General features: G+C 39.4%; 1 protein-coding gene across 4 annotated transcripts; it reads left to right on the forward strand.

Moving 5' to 3' along the window:
- The first annotated feature begins 1272 nt into the window (after window positions 1-1272).
- Window positions 1273-19974, forward strand: rab11fip2 (RAB11 family interacting protein 2 (class I)). 4 transcript variants are annotated; one of them, XM_081724631.1, is made up of 7 exons: window positions 1298-1479; window positions 1804-1954; window positions 2115-2499; window positions 5167-5573; window positions 6044-6395; window positions 10000-10096; window positions 14788-19974. In XM_081724631.1, the coding sequence occupies exons 3-7, from the start codon at window positions 2147-2149 to the stop codon at window positions 15013-15015; spliced, it is 1437 nt and encodes a 478-aa protein (XP_081580757.1). In that variant the 5' UTR covers window positions 1298-1479; window positions 1804-1954; window positions 2115-2146; the 3' UTR covers window positions 15016-19974. The 4 variants fall into 4 exon arrangements, with proteins under 4 accessions (XP_081580758.1, XP_081580757.1, XP_081580760.1 ...); XM_081724634.1 differs by having other exon boundaries at window positions 2403-2499; XM_081724632.1 differs by having other exon boundaries at window positions 1273-1350; window positions 1804-2499.
- The last annotated feature ends 924 nt before the right edge of the window (window positions 19975-20898 follow it).

Below are 20898 nucleotides of genomic sequence, written 5' to 3' on the forward strand. Positions count from 1 at the left end.
CTGCTCTAAGACAGCACTGTGTGGCTGCTTTTAAGACTACTCTATTTCTATTCTATAAGTGCTCTGTGTGACTGCTCTATGACTGCTCTAAGGCAGCACTGTGTGGCAGCTTTAAGACCGTTCTATTACTGTTCTATGACTGCTCTGTGACTGCTCTATTACTGCTCTATGTGACTGCTCTATGACAGCATTGTGTGGCTGCATTAAGACTGCTCTATGACTGTTCTATAACTGCTTTGTGTGACTGCTCTTTGACTGCTCTAAGGCAGCACTGTGTGGCTGCTTTAAGACTGCTCTATTACTGTTCTATAACTGCTCTGTGTGACTGCTCTATGTGACTGCTTTCCTTTTATATCCACTTTCATGCATTATTCAAATCCACATGTTCTCAAAAGATGACCATGTTTTTTTGTTTCCTTTTCTTTTTATAACAGAGGTTCCCCAGCTGTTTTCTGGTGTTTGAGATTAAGTCTTACTTAAAATGGCATGGAGAAAGGTTCCTCCTCACTTTAAACTGTCTGAAACACATTTTATATGACCTAATATTTCACTAAGCCTAACCCATTTTCTTTTGGAGATACATTTCAGATATGAGTTATAATCTATGCATGAAAAATAGGCCAACCTCAGGCCTCTGACTCTGGTATGTCCTCACAATCTTCAATCATGGGAGGCTGATTAAAAGAAAAAATGAAAGAAAGATAGGCAAACACATGTTTGGTTAACATGTACATGTTAAAGATGGGCAAGCACATGTGTTTGGTTAACATGTAAATGTCAAGTAGGTGTCGTGCATCTCTGCTTATTCAAATGAACCACTTATCTGCATTTCAGTGTCGCCACTCAGAAAGCATATTGGTGAGACTGACTAAGATTTAGTTAACTCAGTAAAAGTGCTCTCAGCTGTGTCATGCTCTCCATAGTAAAGACCTTCAAAATGTCTGTTCTTCTTCCTCTCCCTTTTATGTTATATAGTCACAGCCAAGTGAAGTACATGTATTCAGATATGTTTGGTACTCTGTAAAAGGCAAACTACTACATTCATATGGAATCACCTAGCTGGGTAAACAGACTCTCACTGAGGTCATTAATTCAAACAGAAGCTATAGGTAAGGCCGAACAACCGAATACCGAAAAGGTTATGCTCATCTTCACAAGCTTTCCCCAGCGTGATTTCAAATTCGCGGGAAAACACACCACAGACTCGTCCCTCCCCCCTCCCCTCCCTGTGTTTCCATAGCAACAGAGGAGGAGTTTGAACTCTGACCGGTGACTACATCAGCGGAAATGAGGAACTAGGAAGTCGAGGAGAACTGATTTGGATCATCACTGTTTTGTTTCATCTGAATTGTAAGATAAATTAGTTAATGTTTTCCTTGCCATCAAAAAGAACAAACTAAAGAGACCACGACATGAATGTAGTAGAACATTCACTATTCAGTCCTTTCGCTGCATTTGCCCGTGAATTATGATTTTAAGGTAAATTAATCCTATAGCACTGTCTTCATGCTTTGACAGGGAGGAAAATATGTTGCTATAGCTAAGCTAAACATCTTATGTAAGTTTGATCGTAATATTAATTAATACTAGACAATGTTCCCTTTCAGTAGTACTAAACGGTTGCACATTAAGTCATTGATGCTATTTGTCGTGAGCTAAACTTGGTACTTATTTTTTGTTGTTTTATAGCTACAGTTATTCGGTGATGGCATTTGCTTCGGTTCATTTAAACAGCTAGTTACGGAAACGAGTGATTAAAATCAGTGTTTGAGCTTGGCTTTCTGTCCTTTCGGTTTTTTTCAGGTTACTTGACTTGAGAAAGATGTTGACGATGTGGCCTGTCGACGTATACGCTTTGACTGAATTGCTGAAGGAGAGATTAAACTAGATAACCATACTGGTCTGATTAAACTCTACAGCTATACTGGTCTGATGAAACTAGACAACTATATTGGTATGATTAAACTAGATAGATAAACTGTTCGGAAGTAATTTCCGTTGGTATCAACCTACCGTTGTTGCACCAGTAATGACACTGCTATTGTGCAAGCCTCTTAAAACAAATGAAACAATGAATCTTAAGTGATCTTATCAAACACATTTGTCATACACAGGCTACATACGCCATTGTCCATAAAATATCACAATGTCATTAGCTGAACAGTCGCAGAAGTGGTTCCCCACTCACGTTCAGGTAACAGTTCTCCAAGCAACAAGCCTGCAGCCCAAAGGCAAGAATGGCACTAATGATGCCTACACTATTATCCAGCTGGGTAAAGAGAAGTACTCTACCTCAGTGGCAGAGAAGACCCTGAGTCCAGTGTGGAGAGAGGAAGCTTCATTCGAACTGCCAGGATTGCTAATGGAGGGAAACCCAGAGATTTATGAATTATGTCTTGTAGTGATGCACAGATCTCTGGTTGGGATGGATAAATTCCTTGGCCAGAAGAACATCAACCTTAATGAGATATTTGACAACAAGGAGCGGCGAAAAGTAAAGTAAGTGACCTTATAACAAAATATAATTATGGATGCAGCATTGTTCTGGTACTAAAGGGTAGGGGCTAGTTGCATACATAATGAACAGTCAGTTTTGGTCTGAGTCATTAGTGCTGACATTGGTATTTTCTCAAATCACTGTAGCTCCCACCCTGTGCAATATGACCATTTCTAAAACTAGCATTCTCTGAATTGCATTTAATGATTATACTCACAGTAATGATTAGTTATTATAAACTTATTAGTCTATCATTTTTGTCTGCTTATCGATCTATCCTGCTGATCGTAGTGTTACCCTTTGTTACACAGAGTGCCCTCTGTTCTTTAAAGCAGTTCAGGAGATTTCCAGAGGGTTTAGGTTGAATGTGGGCCAATAATTGGAATAAAATTTCAGCTTGTAGAATTTAACTTATGTAGGAGGGGCATCTAAATATCATCTTAAGTTTTAACCATTAAATGGCAAAGCCATCACTCTATTACAATGTGTAATTAGGAATGGTGTGAAAACAGGACTGAAAGACACATAACCAATATCATGGAAAATAAAAACTATTAAGGAAAAAAGGGCCTTGCTACAAACATTACAAGCAGCATTGTGTGGAAAAGATGTGTGTGGTAAAGCCCATAAGTCCATGAACAAGTTTGGTGAGGACAATTATAAACGTGACATTGCCTTTCTGGTTTATCCAGCCTCAGTGTCAAAACAGGTGTGTTCCCAGTGGGCCAGTGTTACATAGCCCACAGTACCGGTTAGAGACGTGCTCACTTAGGCATGGACACAGCTGCACTGCAATTTCTTCCTGTTTAAATGGCAGAGGAAATGTAGAGCTACTGTAGTTTGTGTGCTATAACACTTCTGTGGTCAACCCTCAGCATTAATTTGGCCATGAGCAGGTGCCTTTTCACTTTAAGCTTTTTGTTTAAAATATTGCCTGCACTTTGACAAATTATTTTATCTGAGCAAATGTAAGGCAATGTGTTGATGTACTTAAGATGTCAATCAGGTCATTGATATAGTGTATAGGGGAAATACCTTATATTTTATTAACTCTGTCCCTTTGGGTAGTTATATTCAGTGTGCTTGTAAAGTCACTCCCATATTTTAAACAAGTAAGGGTTCTGATATTTTATGAGCCTTTTCTAGTTTTTTGGTAGGTGCTGTGTGGTTATTATAAAACTAACTGAACAATTGATTCAGATAGATAGTCTCTATTGTGTAAGACTCATTGAACACTTCTTATTATCTAATTTTGATGATCCATAGGCTGGACCCATAGGCTGGGTCCATATGCTTACTCTAACGCTGTTTATTGTGCTTAAACGCTATTACAGATGTCCAGTTCTGTTGCTTAATTCAGGTAGGCTTCTGTTTTGCCATATCACCCAGCTCTAGGTTAGGGTTAGCATTTTGTCTTTATGGGCTACCTGACACCTGGGTTAGGGTTAGGGTTCCTCTGTATGGGCTACCTGATACCTGGGTTAGGGTTAGGGTTCCACTATATGGGCTACCAGACACCTTGGTTAGTGTTAGGGTATGGTTACTCTATATGGGCTACCTGACACCTGGGTTAGGGTTAGGGTTACTCTATATGGGCAGCCTAATTAAGTAGTATGGCAATGGAGGAACGCCTGTGAACAGTACTTGAAACAGTACATTTAAAAAAAACAAGGTTCTTAGTTTAGAAACAAGTATAGCAGAAATGTTTAACCATTGTATCTGCCCTTTTACATTTGGTAAAATCTTAGTACCTGAGCTGCAGTCATGCATCCTCTGGAGCAGCATACAGTGAAGAAGAAATATCTCTTGACTTTATTTAAGGTTTGACAGAGCTTTGGCTTCAAACAGGAAGGTTTCTCACCATTGCTGTGTTTTATGTGTTTCACTGAATCTGAATTAGAAAGAGCCTGTCCAAGTGCCTTAAACAGCCCTCTCACAATTTATGCTGCTACACAGAAATATTCGTCCTTTTATAATCTTCAAATGCCGCTATAAGCAGTGAATGAACAAAGGGCAGATTTGTGCAAATGTCACCTCCTTTTCACAGAGTTATGGCTTTAGTCGTCTTACTTGCAGACGAGAAAGCGCTAGAGGTTAAGTAAACAGGAGGGGTAGAAGATCCTGGACAGGGTGCGATACACCACATACTTTATGTGTCCCAGACCAGCACACTTACCAGGGAAGTAGAGGTACCCCTGCTATAATATCCACTCTCAGGGAGAGGAAGGGCTTCCACAAGGAACAGCCTCTGTGAATTTGTGTGAAATTGAGGTTTGCAGCCGCCAACATTTGTCCCCCTGTTTTTTTCTTTTTAATTAATTATAAATATGGAAAGGACCTTAAACTACTGTGCTTTCTTCACAAAGGTGATGGACTGTTTCCAGTTTGGTACATCAGAGCTGCATGAAGCTGCTCTTTGTCTCACATGTAGTAAACCACTGTCCCTCACCAATATGTTCTATTTCACTAATCCCTTCCTATCCCTTTATCATATACTTTTGAACACGTGCTCAATAGAATGAAATAATAAAAAGTTATTTGTCCATTTTGTTACCTTTATTTTCAGTTAGTGCTTTTCCCTTATGAATTGTAGAAAGTGTTTTAAACTGTACTGTCTAGTATCTGCATGTATCTTGTTCTCTCCTGCATGCACGACTGGTCTCTGGCAGCTGGTATGCCCTGGACTCCCGTGCTGGCAAGAAGAAGAAAGAACGGGGAAAGATCCAGGTGAGCATCCAGTTCATGCGGAACAACCTGACAGCCAGCATGTTCGACCTCTCCATGAGGGAGAAGCCTCGCTCACCCTTTTCCAAGCTCAAGGACAGGATGAAGGGTCGCAAACACGACGGCACTTTCTCAGACACCTCCTCCGCTATCCTTCCGCGCTCGGCGCAGTGCGACCCCATCCCCCAGAGTGGCGCTGCTGAGCAAACCCAGGCTGGACCACTGCGGCCTGGACCCAAACGCTCACTCCTGGCTGGGACCCAGAAGCTCTCTGTTGCACACTCCATGTCTGACCTGACCGGCAGCCACTTTAGACCCAAGGTGGACTCCACGGGCTCCATAGCAGAGAGTGGTGAGGCTGGTACACACTGTAGAGGTTTTGATGGACTGCATGATGGCTCTGGCACATTGGTGTGAAAGATAATATCAGTGCAAGTCTGTCTCACTTGTGCCGACTTCCCCTTTTCTAAAACACATAACTAGTCATAAGCAGTATTACTCTGGCAGTCTAGTTCATCTATTTATACATGCAGAAACAAATATAACTGCACAGTTTGTTCCATTTAACCATAAACATCTGAATGCAGTGTTGAGAAGAATATTCTCACCAAAACAATCTTGATTTCTACACCAAAATGTTATTTTAAACTTATATTTTCTTGAGCAAATCATTCTGTTTATGAGCCAAAATGAAAACGTAAAAAGTACAAGATACTGAGATGAATGCATTGATTAACTGTTGCATACCACTGTTTGTTAGGTTTATTAGGGAACTGGCTGTGCTTTAATGTTAGGGTGATCAGCTGACTGTCATTTCCCCAGGTGGTGCATCACCCCACAGGCGCTCACAGAGTGAGGTGCCCGGACACCAGGTTGACACCGGTGCTGGAGACCCCTTCCCTGACATGGGAGAACACATGCCACAGAAATACGCCACACTGCCCCGCAATCGCAACCCCTTCGAAGGAGAGCAGGGTGTGGCATGGGAGCGGGCTGAGTGCAGGGACAGGAGGGAGAAGTTCAGCCTCCTGGAGCGTGTTACAGGGAAGAAGGAGGGCCGCAAGGTGGGCAGCGGGGGCCATGCAGGCAGCTCGGGTGACCTCCGCTCACCCAACCCTTTTGACCCTGAGTTGGGTGGTGACACCAACCCCTTCCTCCCACAGTACATGCCCAGGTAAGGCACAAGAATACAGATCCTGGTATCCCAGGATCTGTATTTACTTTGATCTTTAGTCTACTCATCATGCTGTGTTCTGATGTCATGTAGTTTGGAGGATGTTTTTGTTTGTCTGTTTTGTTGTTGTCATTATGTGGAGTGCATAAAGTGGGTGCCCCTTCTGCACCCCCCATTCTCCACACTCACAAACTTAAAATCACACAAACTTTTACTTAGATAATCAAATATTACATGCTTGTGTGCAGCAAAAGTATGTGAACCTTTGCTTTCAGTATGTAGTGTGTCCCCCTTTTGCAGCAGTAACTGCAACTAAACATTTCTGGTAATTGTTGACTAGTCCTGTACGTCGGCTTGGAGGAATTTTAGCCCATTCATCCATACAAAACAGCTTCAACTCAGTTATGTTGGTGGGTTTCCTCCCATGAACTTCTTGTTTTGGGTCTTTCCACAACATATCTTTTGGATTAAGATCACGACTTTGACTTGGCCATTCCAAAACCTTAACTTTATTCTTTAACTCTTCTTTGCTGGAACAACTTTTGTGCTTAGGGTCGTTAGCTTGCTACATAACCCATGTTCTCTTGAGATTCAGCTCATGGACAGATGACCTGACATTTTCCTTTAGAATCTGATGGTATAATTCAGAATTCATTGTTCCATCAACGATGGTAAGCCGCCTGTCCCAGATGCAGCAAAACAGGCTCAAACCATGATACAACCTCCCCCTTGTTTCACAGAAGGGATGATTAATAGATGATTAGAGTTTATGCTGGAATGCAGGAGTTTTCCTTTCTCCACACATAATGCTCCCCATTTAAACCAAAACATCTATTTTTGTCTCATCTGTCCACAATACATTGTTCCAAAGCATTTTGGCTTATCCATGTGATCTTTAGCAAACTGCAGACAGGCAGCAGTGTTCATTTTGGAGAGCAGTGGCTTCCCCCTTTCAACCCTGCCATGCACACCATTGTTGTTCAGTGTTCTCCTGATGGTGGACTCATGAACAATGTGAGAAATGCCTTTAGTTGATTAGAAGTGGTTCTTTTATGACCTCGCAGACTATTACAGGCCTTGCTCTTGGTGTTACCTTTGTTGGTCGACCATGCCTGGGGAGAAGGATAATGATCCTGAAGTTCCTCTATTTATACAAAATCTGGCTGTGGATTGCTGGAGTCCAAACCTTTTAGAGATGATTTTGTAACCTTTTCCAGCCTGATGAGCATCATCAACTCTTCTTCTAAGGTCCTCTGAAATCTTCTTTGTTCAGGCTTATCTAGATCCCTCTTCTTTAAATAAAACAAGGTGTCCAATCACACCTGATTATCATCCCGCTGATTGGCAACACCTGACTCAAATTTCATCTTCAAATTATCTGCTAATCATAAGGGTTCACATAGCTTTGCCATTCACAGATATGTAATATTGGAGCATTTTCCTCAATAAATAAATGACTAATATTTTTGTCTCATTTGTTTGTTTTGGTTCTCTTTATCTAACTTTAGGACTTGGTGACAATGTTATGAAGTTTTAGGTTAATTTATGCAGAAATATAGAAACTTCTAAAGGGTTCACAAACTTTCAAGTATCACTGTGTGTAATCCAAAATGTCTATCTCGCTTTTAGGCATTGCTTGGAGTTAGCATGTACATAGTCACATTTTACTAATAATACTGTAGCCCCTTTTTCAGTATGCTGAAGGACCAGGCTGACATAGGCATGCTCCTGTAATGGAAATCATGAATTTCTTGGTCAGATTTCCTGTTATTTTGCTAATAGACTAATAGATAGAACCCTTCAGTATATCACCAGAAGGGTCACAAACGCACATCCTATACAGCAGTGAGTCTCTCCACGCATGCTAATGAGCAGTTTGGATTAGTTCAACTCTTGTGTCCTATAGTAACCAAGAACATGTAAAGAAGCCTATATGAATATTTAAATAATAAGAGCACATAAGACTAGAGAAGTGGGACAATGGTAGCTTAGTGGTTAAGGTACTTGACTAGTAATCAGAAGGTTGCCACTTCAAGCCCCACCACTGCCCAGTTGCCACTGTTAGACCCCTGAGCAGGACCCTTAATCCTTTGTGTCAGCTCAGAGCTCACCTTGATCTGCTTGAAATTCAGCCCATGTCCCTTCTTTTAGCGTGAGATGATGGAGACTGCCCTAAACTTCCTTCTTAATCAGAAGAGAAGGTGTGTCATTAGGAAGATATTATCAATGTCATTAGGCCTTATCCAAGTCAGCTGAGCTAACTTCCAAGCCTCCAGAAAATGCCTGCTAGGGAGGAAGAGCAGAGAAAGGGTTACCCGGTTATCTGGCTCAGGAAGTGAGTTACCTGGTTATCACAGGTCAACCAGGTGGCCACTGCACAGGAGAACTATGCCAGTTTAACTAAATGTCTGAAATTATTTAATAGTTAGAGATGTCATGATTGACCTTATTTTCTGTATATATTCTTCTAGATTGGTAGTCTTAAAATTACAAATATTATGGCTTGTAAAAATACATTTATTAACAGTAATTTACTTGAGCAAAATAAGCTGTTGGGTTTGCTTTGTTTTTTTAAAAGAGGCCGCAAGAAAACACCAGTGTTTTTTTTTTCCTGCTGTTTCAAATTTGCTGTGCTGGCCTCGTTGTGGTGAATTACCACAATGACACAGTGATTGCTGGTAAATGGAACCCCAGACCCCTGTTTTCTGACAGAGTGTGGGAGGTGATGCAGTAACTGTCGCCCTCCTTTTCCTGTTCCTATGACTATACTGCCTATGTTCAGTACAGATAGATTATAAAGGTTATGCTGATATTGATGTTCATTTTATGTGTCAGTGTCTGTGCTTTTATGTGAACACTATTTAAAGTGATTTTACGTATATATATGATTGTATGTACATATGTGTTTGTCTTTGTGCTCCTCATTAGATCATGAATACATGCACCAGCAGGTTAAGGTCCATGCACCATACACAAGAGAGTTAAGGTCCATGCCTCAGAGGGTTAAGGTCAAGGCCCATGTACCAATGGGTCAAGGTCCATGTACCACCAGGTTAAGGTCCATGCATCTTGTACCAGAGGGTTAAATTCCATGTACCAGCATGTGAAGGCCCATGTACCAGCAGGTCAAGGGCCATGTACCAGATGGTCAAGGCCCCAGATGGTTAAGGTCCATGTTCCAGAAGGTTAAGGACTATGTACCAGCAGTTTAATGTCCATGCATCATGTACGACAGGCTTAAGGCCCATGTACCAACAGGTTAAGATCCATGCATCATGTACCAGACATATGATTGTATATACATATGTGCATGTATGATTGTATGTACATATGTGTTTCTTTGTGCTCCTCATTAGATCATTAATGCATGCACCAGCAGGTTAAAGTCCATGCACCATACACAATATGGTCAAGGCCCATGCCCCAAAGGATTAAGGTACCATGTACCAGCGGTTTAAGGTCCATGCATCATGTGCTAGAGGGTTATAGTCCATGTACCACAGGGTCAAGGCCCATGCCCCAGAGGGTAAAAGTCTATATACCAGAGGGTTGAGTTCCATGTTCCATGTAGCAGGATGATTGTTTTCTCTTTCCTGTTTTGCAGTGATGGCATAAAAAAGCCCATCAGCAATGAAGACTTAAGCCACAAGAACAAGACCTCTCCTGAGAGGACACAGGGCAAGAAAACTGCCAGGGAGAATGTAAGTTCATGGTCATGCGTCGGACATATATAAAATATGTATACATTCGATAGTAAGGGTGTAATGGTACGTGCATTCGTCCCAAACCATCGTATGCATGTTACGGTTCAGTGAATGCAGTCATAGAGAATACGCGGTGACTTGTGCAAAGATGAATGTAATATGCAAAGATGAACATAATGCGGAATGAAATTGCACCAGTCAGTCAATTTCCACCCAAAACCTTAATCCTTCAATGAGTTAGCAACATGCTATGCTAAGCTACCTTTAAGATCGCTGGTGTCTGATTGAGTCAGTTACTCTGTACTGAGTGCAAATGACACACACAAGCTAGAACATCTTCCTGTTTCTTTCAATTCAGCTGTGCAGGAAAATTTCACATTATCAGTGAACTACAACATTGAATGGTGGATGAGAATGCCAACTTCTCTCTGCTGCTTTTCAGTAGCATCTACATGCAGAAGCACACACGGCCAAAAACATTACTAAAGCACTTGACATTTACATTTACCCTAACCCTAACCTTAACATTTACATGTACCCTAACCTTGACATTTACGTCTACCCTAATGCTAACCTTGACATTGACATTTACCCTAACCCTAACCTTGATTTTTACATCTACACTAACCGTAACCAAAACATTTACATGTACACTAACCTTGACATTTACATCTTCCCTAAAGGTAACCTTGACATTTACATCTACCCTAAACTTGACATTTACATCTACTCTAACCTTGACATTTACATCTTCCCTAAACGTAACCTTGACACTTACATCTACCCTAAACTTGACATTTACATCTAATCTAATCTTAGCATTTACGTTTACCCTAACCCTAACCTTGACATTTAGATTCACCCTAACCCTAACCTTAACATTTAAATCTACCCTAGCGTTGACATTTACATCTGACATAACTTTGATATTTACATTAACCCTAACCCTAACCTTGATATTCACATCTACCCTAACCCTAACGTTGACATTTGTGTGCTGTAGTATACACTTGTTCTATAGTATATACACTGTAATGTGTAGTGTACATGTGTTCTGTATTGTGTAATGTACATGTGTTGTATAGTGTGTACACTGTAGTGTGTAGTGTACATGTGTTCTGTAGTGTGTAGTTTTACATGTGTTCTGTAGTGTGTACACTAGTGTACATGCGTTCTGTAGTGTGTAGAGTACATGTGTTGCATAGTGTGTACATTGTACTGCGTAGTGTACATGTGTTGTGTAGTGTGTACACTGTAGTGTGTAGTGTACATGTGTTCTGTAGTGTGTACATTGTAGTGTACATGTGTTCTGTAGTGTGTAGTGTACATTGTACTGTGTAGTGTACAGGTGATGTGTAGTGTGTACACTGTAGTCCACTGTTGCTGCTGAATGGTGTTTTTCCCCTTTTATATTTAGATTGAAAAGTTGAAACTTGCCAAAACTTTTAATGAATCATTTACTGCATAGCAGTTTGACATAGAAGTAGATGGAGCTGATCTCTGCCATGGTGTTACCGGCGACATTCTGCTTCAAGTACCATTTAGCTAATTAACAGATGAAATAGCTGGTCATCGTCGTTGATCTACATGTAATTTGAAATGGTGTGATGTTATTAACATGTTCCTTTTTTTAAGCGAGTGAGCAGGCTTGTCCTACCCACTTAATAATTGGAATTGTGATTATAGTATTGTGCAATTTGTTGCTGGTCTGACAGGTCAAACCACGGCCGGCGTTAAACCAGGGTGAAGTGTCACTTCTGGCTGTGTAATAATTGTAATAATGGTTCTTGTCATTATGTCTGATGTGGAGTAGCATTTACCTTGCAAGAAGAGAGACTGAAATGTTTAAATAGTTAACACTGTGCTGAACATGGCTTTCCTCACGCAGTGCTGAAGCCTGTTAGCAACATGTCTATGCGCTGCCATTGTGGGTCCTAATTAAGGCGTAAGGAGGAGGAAGACGTCCAAGACATTTCAAAGGACTCAAGTTTTAGATTTCAGTGCAAAGGCTCATTAGCTTCGGTAATGAGACAACTGGAGAATGCCGAGCACAAGCCTTATCTCACTACTTCTCCAGAATCTGCTGGTCAGCAGGTTGCTGGGTCATGGTCATTCCCTGCTCCCACACCAGTACCTCTGCCACCCTCTAACCCTCCACCATCACTCCACATCCACCCTGTGAAATGCCTTCATTACTTGGCAATGAGTTTCATTTGTGGTAAGAGGTTTTTCTTGGCTAGTGGAGGTGAGCGTCAGAAATGATGTCCATGTAGATAAGCCCTTTTTTTTGGTATTTCTAGGATGGACAAAGGAAGGCTCATTGAACCAGACTCTTACTCCGTTGTTTAGTCTTCTGAATAAGACCTATGAGAGACCCAATCTCTACTTTATCCTACCAAACAGGATGACTTCTCTCTATCGCAGAAACATGACTGGACTATTCAAACAATAAAAGAGGTTAAAAATGATATTGTGCGCAGAGACCAAGATCATAATGGCGGGGGGGGGGGGGGGATGTATTTATATATGGGCAGATTAGGCTTGAATTAAAGTTTATTTAATTGATTTTGTTAGCAGTGCGATGGATAAAGGGAATTTGTGTGGTAATGGCTTTGATACTCTTGATCACCATATTTTGTAGGGTTTAATGATATTGCTGTCAAATGAGTTGTTTCATATCTGATGGGATGGAAAGAACACGAGGACGCCAAGTTTAATGATTATATAGTTATACATCAATGATTTAAAATGTGTATGCTCATGTGAACATATGCAGGCAGATTGATTCAATATTTCAATTTTTTATTATTTTTTTTTATTATTATTTTTTTTTAACCATAAAGACAAGAGCAAGGTAGCATGTACATTGAATGAAGAACTTTTGAAAATAGGTGGATATCTGAGAACAGGTTGTCATTTCATTTGGGGAAAACAGAATCCATGTTGTTTGGTACAAGGGAAATATTTTTTAAATATTGTTTTATTGTGGTTGTTGACAATATTGAACTGGAACTTAAGCATTCAGCTGTTTATGCAGGATGTCTGTTGGACAGTTACATGTCAGGAGGTCAGACAGATAGGGTTATGACAGGTTTTGTTTTTTAAAAAACCAACGTGGGATCTTTGGTTCAGCGGTATTTTGATTGTACTTATGGATCTTGGTATGATTACTTGGTATGGTTACTAAGTCCTTTTAAAAATAAATTCCAAATATCTCAAAATAAATTAGGTTATTTTAAACCTTGCTATGAGAACTCGCCTGGAATAATTTCAATATGAATGCTTTGCAGTGATATGAGTCACTTTGAGCTGTGCAGTGTATATAAGATTCAGGATAGTCACCTTAATGAGTTGTGTAGAGCATGTAAGATTCAGGATAGAGTCACCTTCATGAACTGGCTGATGTGTATAGACTGAACAACTGGGCTGATATTTCACCTGAAGAATTATTTTATTATATGCATCACCTCTTTTGAAGACTCTTCTTAGTATGGAATGTTCTAATAAAATCAGTCAACCTACAAGCGACATGTTCTGTAGTTTAGCTTTTTTAGGTGTGGCAGTTTTATGAGGGTAAAAAAAACATGTTCTTTCTTCAGGGAAATGGAATGCCAGTAGCTTCATCTTCATGACCATTATCTGAAGGAGATAATGTAACGTAATGTAACGTAACATAATGTAATGTAATGTTGTATTATTAGCCTAGCGAGTTGAGGTCTTCAATGAGGATAAGTACTGGACACAGGCACATTTACAGGGTTAGACCATGGACTCTGCAGTGATCCATTTCAGACAGAGCTCAGCTCCCCACTCTGGGTTCTTTTGTCAAATTTCAATGGACGTCTTATTCATAACACTGTAGTTATTTGGTTATTGTTTCTTGAGGTCTATTTTGTTACAAGATAGAGTGTGTTAGTTAGGTAATATTTTAACATTCATGTAAATATTTAAGGATCATAACATATTTTGTGGGTACATCTCTACCAACTAGGATCACGTAGTATTTCTAACATTTCACGACAGTATAACGTCTTGGTCAGAAGTTTTGTCAGAATCAAAATATCTGTTTGAGTCAAACAATTTTTACTTAAGCAAATAAAGCACTTGGAGTTATTATACCATAAAATGGTTGAATTTTTTTTTTTAATGGTGTGGTAATATATATCCAGTGCAAGGAAGATGTTAATTAGATTGCAATAATTAGTAATAAGCACGACAGTACAGATGGTAAAGGTTGTTGATGTTAAGAGTTGAAACACTGTGCTACTCAAATTTATTTATTTGCAATTTAAACTGACCTTGATGTAGAATTTAAGCTCATAGCTCAAACCTGTTCATCTCTTTGTTGTCCATTAATCTCTAACCATTAATCACTTTGTTGTCCTGGTGGTATAGAGAGGAACCTGTTCAGGATCTTAATTCTTAGTTGTTCCTTTCTGCCTGACTTAAATGATCTGATAGTGGGAAATGTTTCATAGGCCAAAAAAAATTTGTTTTGGTCTTAACTCTTCTTGGTACCTGAATATGAATGTTCATATAAATGTATTGTTCATATAAATGTAACTGTATTTATAACTTTATTTAGTATTAATGTTGTCTTTGCATTACTGTACTGTAGTATTACACTTTAGACAATAGGTATATGATGTATATGATGAGTTCATCTGCAGTTACTGTATTCTTTGTAGGCCCAGGACCTCCAGGCCACCAGGGCAGCATACTTGAGTCTGTCATTTGAGGAGGTCGTGCAGGAGCTGATGAAGCAGAAAGAAATGGTGCGAAAGAAGGATGCCCACATCCGCGAGCTGGAGGACTACATTGACAACCTGCTGGTGAGAGTGATGGAAGAAACACCCAGCATCCTGAGGACACCATATGAGCCCAAGAGGAAGGCTGGCAAGATCTTTAAGAAGTAGAGATGAGCTTCATACTGATATCACCACAGTCACAAAAATCTGCAAGAAGAGGAGATGAACTTCATACTGGTACAGCCAGTTTCAGGAAGATCTCCAAGAAGTAGAGATGAACTACGTAATGGTACGACCACCGTCACAGTTGATCTGCAAGAAGTGGAGATGAAAGTGGAAGAAAAATACTGATTACAAGCAGTCTTGTAATTCTTACTAGGTTACAAGTAACCTTTGATAACTTAAGATTGTCAGACCTTTTAAAATCGGTTACAGTTTGTAAGATGAAGGACCACACAGATCTGTCTAAATAGAGCCAGTTACACTGTAAATGAAAGCTGCCTAATGCAGATTGCATAAAAGTATGGGTTAAGCTTAACCCTAGTGTGGTTATCTATTATAGATGGAGGTTATTTGTCACAGACTGTATCAATCTGTTATAGACTGAGTTCTGTACACTGATGCTTGTGACCACCTTGGACTCTCACACATTTAAAATTTATTTGTAGTAACCTATAGAAAAACATAATTTGTACAAAGGAGGCCAATGTCATAATCATGCCAAGAACTAACTGTGTCCTCACTGGAATTGAGCTGATTATATACTGTTGTGTGTTCTAAACTCAGCAATGTGCAGAACGCAGGAAGAGCAAATATTTGGAACCTTTACAGTTTAGAAGTCCCTCTGCAGGTGGAGCTTGTCTTCACAAGACTGGAGATTCATAGCCATGCGTGCTGCAAGTCTTCGATCAAAGCTTTAGATTTTGTCATAATAGAAAGAGAGTTGGTGCAGTTTACTGCCACTCTATTGGCCATCATATGTTTGATAACAGGGTTACTACTCTGACCCTCTGCTGGAGTGTCTACACTGTGTTTGACAGTGGAATTCCAACCTGTCTGCCATAGTGACGTCCATTTCCTTGGTAACTGAATATTACATCACTGCTGTCAATGTGTCACAAGTTACAGAATGTCATCTTATCACTACTGTCACTAATTTCTAGTGATGATCATTTGAGCTGGTACTGTAATTTGGTTTGGTTGGAGTCTAGGTCAGGAATGAATACTAGCTAACTGGTACTTGTGTTTTGAATTGTTATTCATAAAATACTGGACTGATATACAGTCACACTACTAAGTATTTAATTCTAGGCATACTTACAGTGACCATGTTAAAACAAAGAGATACATGACATGCAGCAGTGACGTGCTCAGTTTCTCAATCATTCTTGATGTTTCTCAGCAAAGCCTATACTCAGTAATGTGAAAATATAGTTAATTTATTTATAACTTGTTGCTACAAATATACTAATTACAGCTGATGATGATTTGGGACGAGAAGGGTACATTTCATCAGCCTGTTAATAAGGTTTAAATTCATTACAGTACACAATGAAGTGAACTGTAGGCTAGGACAGTACTTTTAAGTTGGGGGGAAATTGTTTACAGATTGTTTTATAGTGCACTGCTACGAGATAAAAAAAGTTATCTTCAGAGTTTGGTGTTACATTGTATTTGAGCCAACTCAGCGTTTCTTGATCTGCCAAATGAATGTTGAAGTTCATTTTATTTTAACTCAGCAAACAAACACCAAGCACTACTTTAATACTTAGCAGCTGCATGGGGTAGGACTTAAGGGACCAACTCCAGAACCTGTGCTCGTAGCTCACTGCTGAGATGGTGGTTTGAGGAACACATAAAATAGTTGGCTAACTGCCTGTGGGTGAACTACAGAAAGGATTAGGGTACTACAGAAAGCTGGACTTCAGCTAGATAGATACATTCCCACCTAAATTGCCAACAGTCTAATATGTAAGGTTTTTATAAGTAAGCCTCAGTCATTGAGTGTCATTACAGTTTTTGCATTGAAAAGTACAGGATGAGTGTGCATGTAGGCTTTGTGAACAAAGCCATCTGTCTAAATTAAGTCAGCCTGTATGCTATCAGAGAGCAGAGGTGGGCAGTGGTGGCTCGGAGGTTGTGGTGCTTGGCTTGTGATCAGGAGGTTCCTGGTTCAAGCCCAGCCTCTTCTGGGTTGTCACTGCTGGGCCCCTGAGCAACCGACATTAATGGCATGGTAGTCTGCGGTGGTATTCTGTTCTCTTGTGTGTTGGTTGGTTAGAGCAGAAGTTTCCACTTTTAAAAGTGTCCCCCCTTATATGATCTCTCCCCGTGATGAGAGCTTCACTACTGTCAGGAATAGAGCTGTTTCTTGCAGTATTACAATGAATTCATAAGTAATCCAGGGTAAGTTGGGCCTAACCTAAGCCTGTGTTAACAAGGCCTAACCCAGTCCAAACACACTGTAGGCAGGCCTACCTAAGCATAAAAAGGTAACCAATTGAAATCAACCTCTATTTAAACTCAGAAATACATTGAGGTAGAGCTCTCATAAGTTCTTCTTAGTAAACATTTTGTTTAACATGCTGTAACACCAGGTATTATAGCACAACTCTCATTAGTAATTTAGCCTGTTCAGTATGGAGTCAGATCTACCCACCCCCCGACTCTGTTCTGTGGTGATTTTACAACCTGGCTGTTTAAGCATTACAGCTGGTTGAATATTCAAAACATTTGAAAATTAGTTTTTCACATATTCTAGTAAACATTTCTAGTTCTTGCTATGTGACAAGTGTAAGGTTTAGCATAATGTTTACAGATATCTTTGTGAATGCAGCTTTTTCATCTGTAAACTTCTGCATTATGAACTGGCTGGTGTGGCAGTCACCATATAGTATAACTGACATCCAACTTCCACAGTAAATTCAAATATAAATCAGCAAATGTATTTCAGTAGTTTTGGGCACAAAAAATATTTTTAAGTTATTTTCCTGAAGGAATTGCCCTCAATTACAAAACTCCTGTTATCTGCACACACACAAAAAATAATGAAATAAAATATATGATAAGAGATATGGTGGAATGGCCTACCTAGCCAGGGAAAAAGGACAGGTGATTTCAGTGGGACTACCTGGTTGAATAAATTGGATGGATGGATTGATGGATTGATTTGAGACAGTAAAAGTAATTTGATAGCAGTTCTACTAGTTCTACCAGGGCTTGTGTGGTGATGAAAGCAAACTCACCAATAAATACACTTGCTACTTACATGAATGTGGACTTATTCTTAAACACGATGTCAGAAAGGTGCATATTCTTCAAGTCCTTGCATGAAAAAAGTATTTGAGAGAAAATGTAACTGTAAGTGATCCCATCTGTGACTTTAGTGTGACTACAGTTACTAATTAACTGTATTAGTAACCGTTCATCCATTTGGAATGTTACATTATAGGAGGGAAAAACTAGATCAATATGAGAATATATATGTATGCAGTGTACAGGGTTTGGACTGGAGTAGAGGTGTATTTACAGTATATGCCACAAACACTGGCCCTCATCAGAAATGCTCTGTCTCATTATATGAGGTTCCTCAGTTTGTAACTTCTCAAGGAAAAGTGCTCGAGGAGATGGAGGGATTTTCTCATATTCACATTATCATATTCGCATTCATGGAATCCAGTGTTTTGCATAGTGTGAATGGATTTATGTTCACACTGTTATCAATGTCAGTTTTACACAATATTTAGAAATGAAAATATTTGAAATAATATGCAACCAAAATCTCTAAGAACAAAATCAGTATTTTAATGCTATGATTTTAATCACATGTAAATTTGTGTTTTGTTGAGTGCTGTTCTTAGAGCCATCTACTGAAATATTGAAATATAATTGAAGAGATAAGTGAACAAATGTTTGCTTTTTTTATCTGGTCTGTTTTTTAGTTTAGGAATTATCTGCCAGATAATTCATCACTTGTCTGTTGAAAAGCTCCTTTAATTATGGGTAATGTTCTTTTCCTTTTACCATGAACTCGTGCTTACAACCTTTAAATGTCTCTTTCTTTCTCTGTCTCTCTCTCTCTCTCTCTCTGTCTCTTTCTCTCTCTGTTTGTGTGTGTGTGTGCATGTGTGTTTTTAATTGTTTTTATGGATATTTTATTTACTATGCCTGTGGTTTCCAGGCTGTGTAATCACTAATGCAGCACCTTGCTCGTTACTGTATCTTTCTCACAGATCATTATACTGAATGTTGATTTTTAATTTTTTTTTCTTGTCTATTAAAGAAAAGAATGACATCATTGGGAACTGAACTGGCTCAGTGAAAACTGAGCTGGTTCAGTGGGAATTGAACTGTCTCAACTAAAACTGAACTGGTTCAATGGGAACGGGCTTAGCTGAAACTGAACTGGTTCAATGGGAATTGAACTGGCTTAGCTGAAACTGAACTGGCTACTGATCTACTGAAACTAAAAGTTGCAACATACTGTTACATTGCGTTATGAAAACTTACAAGTTGTTATTGAGTGGTTCTTTTTTCGGGCTGTTGGCTGATGTCTTCTAAAGGTTGCTGTAATTACGCCTTATTATTGTTTTATTTGTTGTTGTTTGTTTATGCTAATTGTCAGTGTACTATTAATTTGAATATAACTTTTGGTAGTGCTGATAATCATCATTTAGTCATAACAGGAGTATTTTGGGGGGTCGGGAGTATGCTGACTTCCTTCCCTTAAATTTAAAGGTCCCTTTTAAACATTTGACAGACATATAAGACATATAAGACAGTGGAATATGTAAGACTGGAGTGGTAATAGTGGTTGAGTTCAAGTTGTTGGCAAGTGGTAGATTTTACTACACTTGCTGATACATGTTTCTGTAGTTATTAAACAACTGGACAACACACACTGTGTATACAGCACAGGTCTGTTTTATAGTGTATTTGTATTTATTTATGATGGACCCCAAATGCACTCTGTTACCTGGCATGGACAGTAAGGGTGTGTGAGGAGGGAGTGATGTCACCCCTTACCTCTACAATGGAAGACACTCACCTGTACTGCCCTCTTCAATAAACACCCATTACTTCTTAAGGTCCCATTTCTGTACTGAATAAATATTCTACATTTCTTAAGATGATGTTGTTGGTATATTTCACCTATGAGTTAAGGTTTATTAAATTATGTATTTGAACTGCTTTGCTAGTTTAGCACTGTTGTATAAGAGCATCTCTGTCATATCCATTCCTGTTTTTACAGATAATCAGATAATCATTTGACTTGCTTTAACAGAGAAAGCTTTATTTTGGTGCCCATGTACAGTACAGCCCATGTGCAGTTTTTCTGAGCTAAGAGTTTTAGAGAGGGTTTCAGGCTCATGTACCAACCAAAACCTTCTAATGTGCTGTTTCTTTAAGAGTGATGATTGATAGAAAGAACTTCCCATGAATTCTCTCACAAAACTACCAGCACCTTAGCAACAAGGTGCCTTGTTAAACTCCATCCCTCATGTTCATGTGAAGGAGGTCAGTGTGAGTAAGTGCAGAAACCATGGAGAATACGGAATAACCTGCTCAGTCAGTTTGGAGTGGAATGTACCAAGGCAGATTTCAGCGCTCCGTGGTGCTGCAGGCAGGTGATGGGAATATGACTTCTGCAGATTTCTGATGGGAGGATGTAGAAGTCATTTGGCCTCATATATATATGGCCCTTCATCTCTCTTTTTGAAATCTACTTGCCAACATTAAAATAATGTCATTAATGTCAAGTTTGTTATTAACAAAAATAGGTAATATGACCTTATGAAAAGGAATAATTTGGTATAGAGTACATCTAGAAAACATGCTAGTGCTAATGTAACTGTTCAATTGGTCTTATGTGAGATATTTGCCAAGTACTGCTTTATAAGTGAGATCTATTTCTTTGCATAGTTAATGAGTCCATAAAGTGTAGGGATTGTTCCATAGATCCATTGATAGGGACTGCTTTCTTTCCCATTTGAATCTTGAGAAGATAAATCCAAATTGTCAATAAAGACACCCATTCGCAGCTGATTAAAT

Source organism: Electrophorus electricus, chromosome 12, assembly GCF_041902795.1.
Source record: "Electrophorus electricus isolate QZ-2024a chromosome 12, ASM4190279v1, whole genome shotgun sequence".
In the NCBI taxonomy this organism is placed as follows: domain Eukaryota; kingdom Metazoa; phylum Chordata; class Actinopteri; order Gymnotiformes; family Gymnotidae; genus Electrophorus; species Electrophorus electricus.

Excerpts from the sequence above, each read along its gene's own strand:
- rab11fip2 (XM_081724632.1), top strand. The coding sequence starts at position 2,147 with ATGTCATTAGCTGAACAGTCGCAGAAGTGGTTCCCCACTCACGTTCAG. Across the intron at positions 5,574-6,043 it reads GGGCTCCATAGCAGAGAGTG|GTGGTGCATCACCCCACAGG; the intron begins GTGAGGCTGGTA and ends TCATTTCCCCAG. Across the intron at positions 6,396-9,999 it reads CTCCCACAGTACATGCCCAG|TGATGGCATAAAAAAGCCCA; the intron begins GTAAGGCACAAG and ends CCTGTTTTGCAG.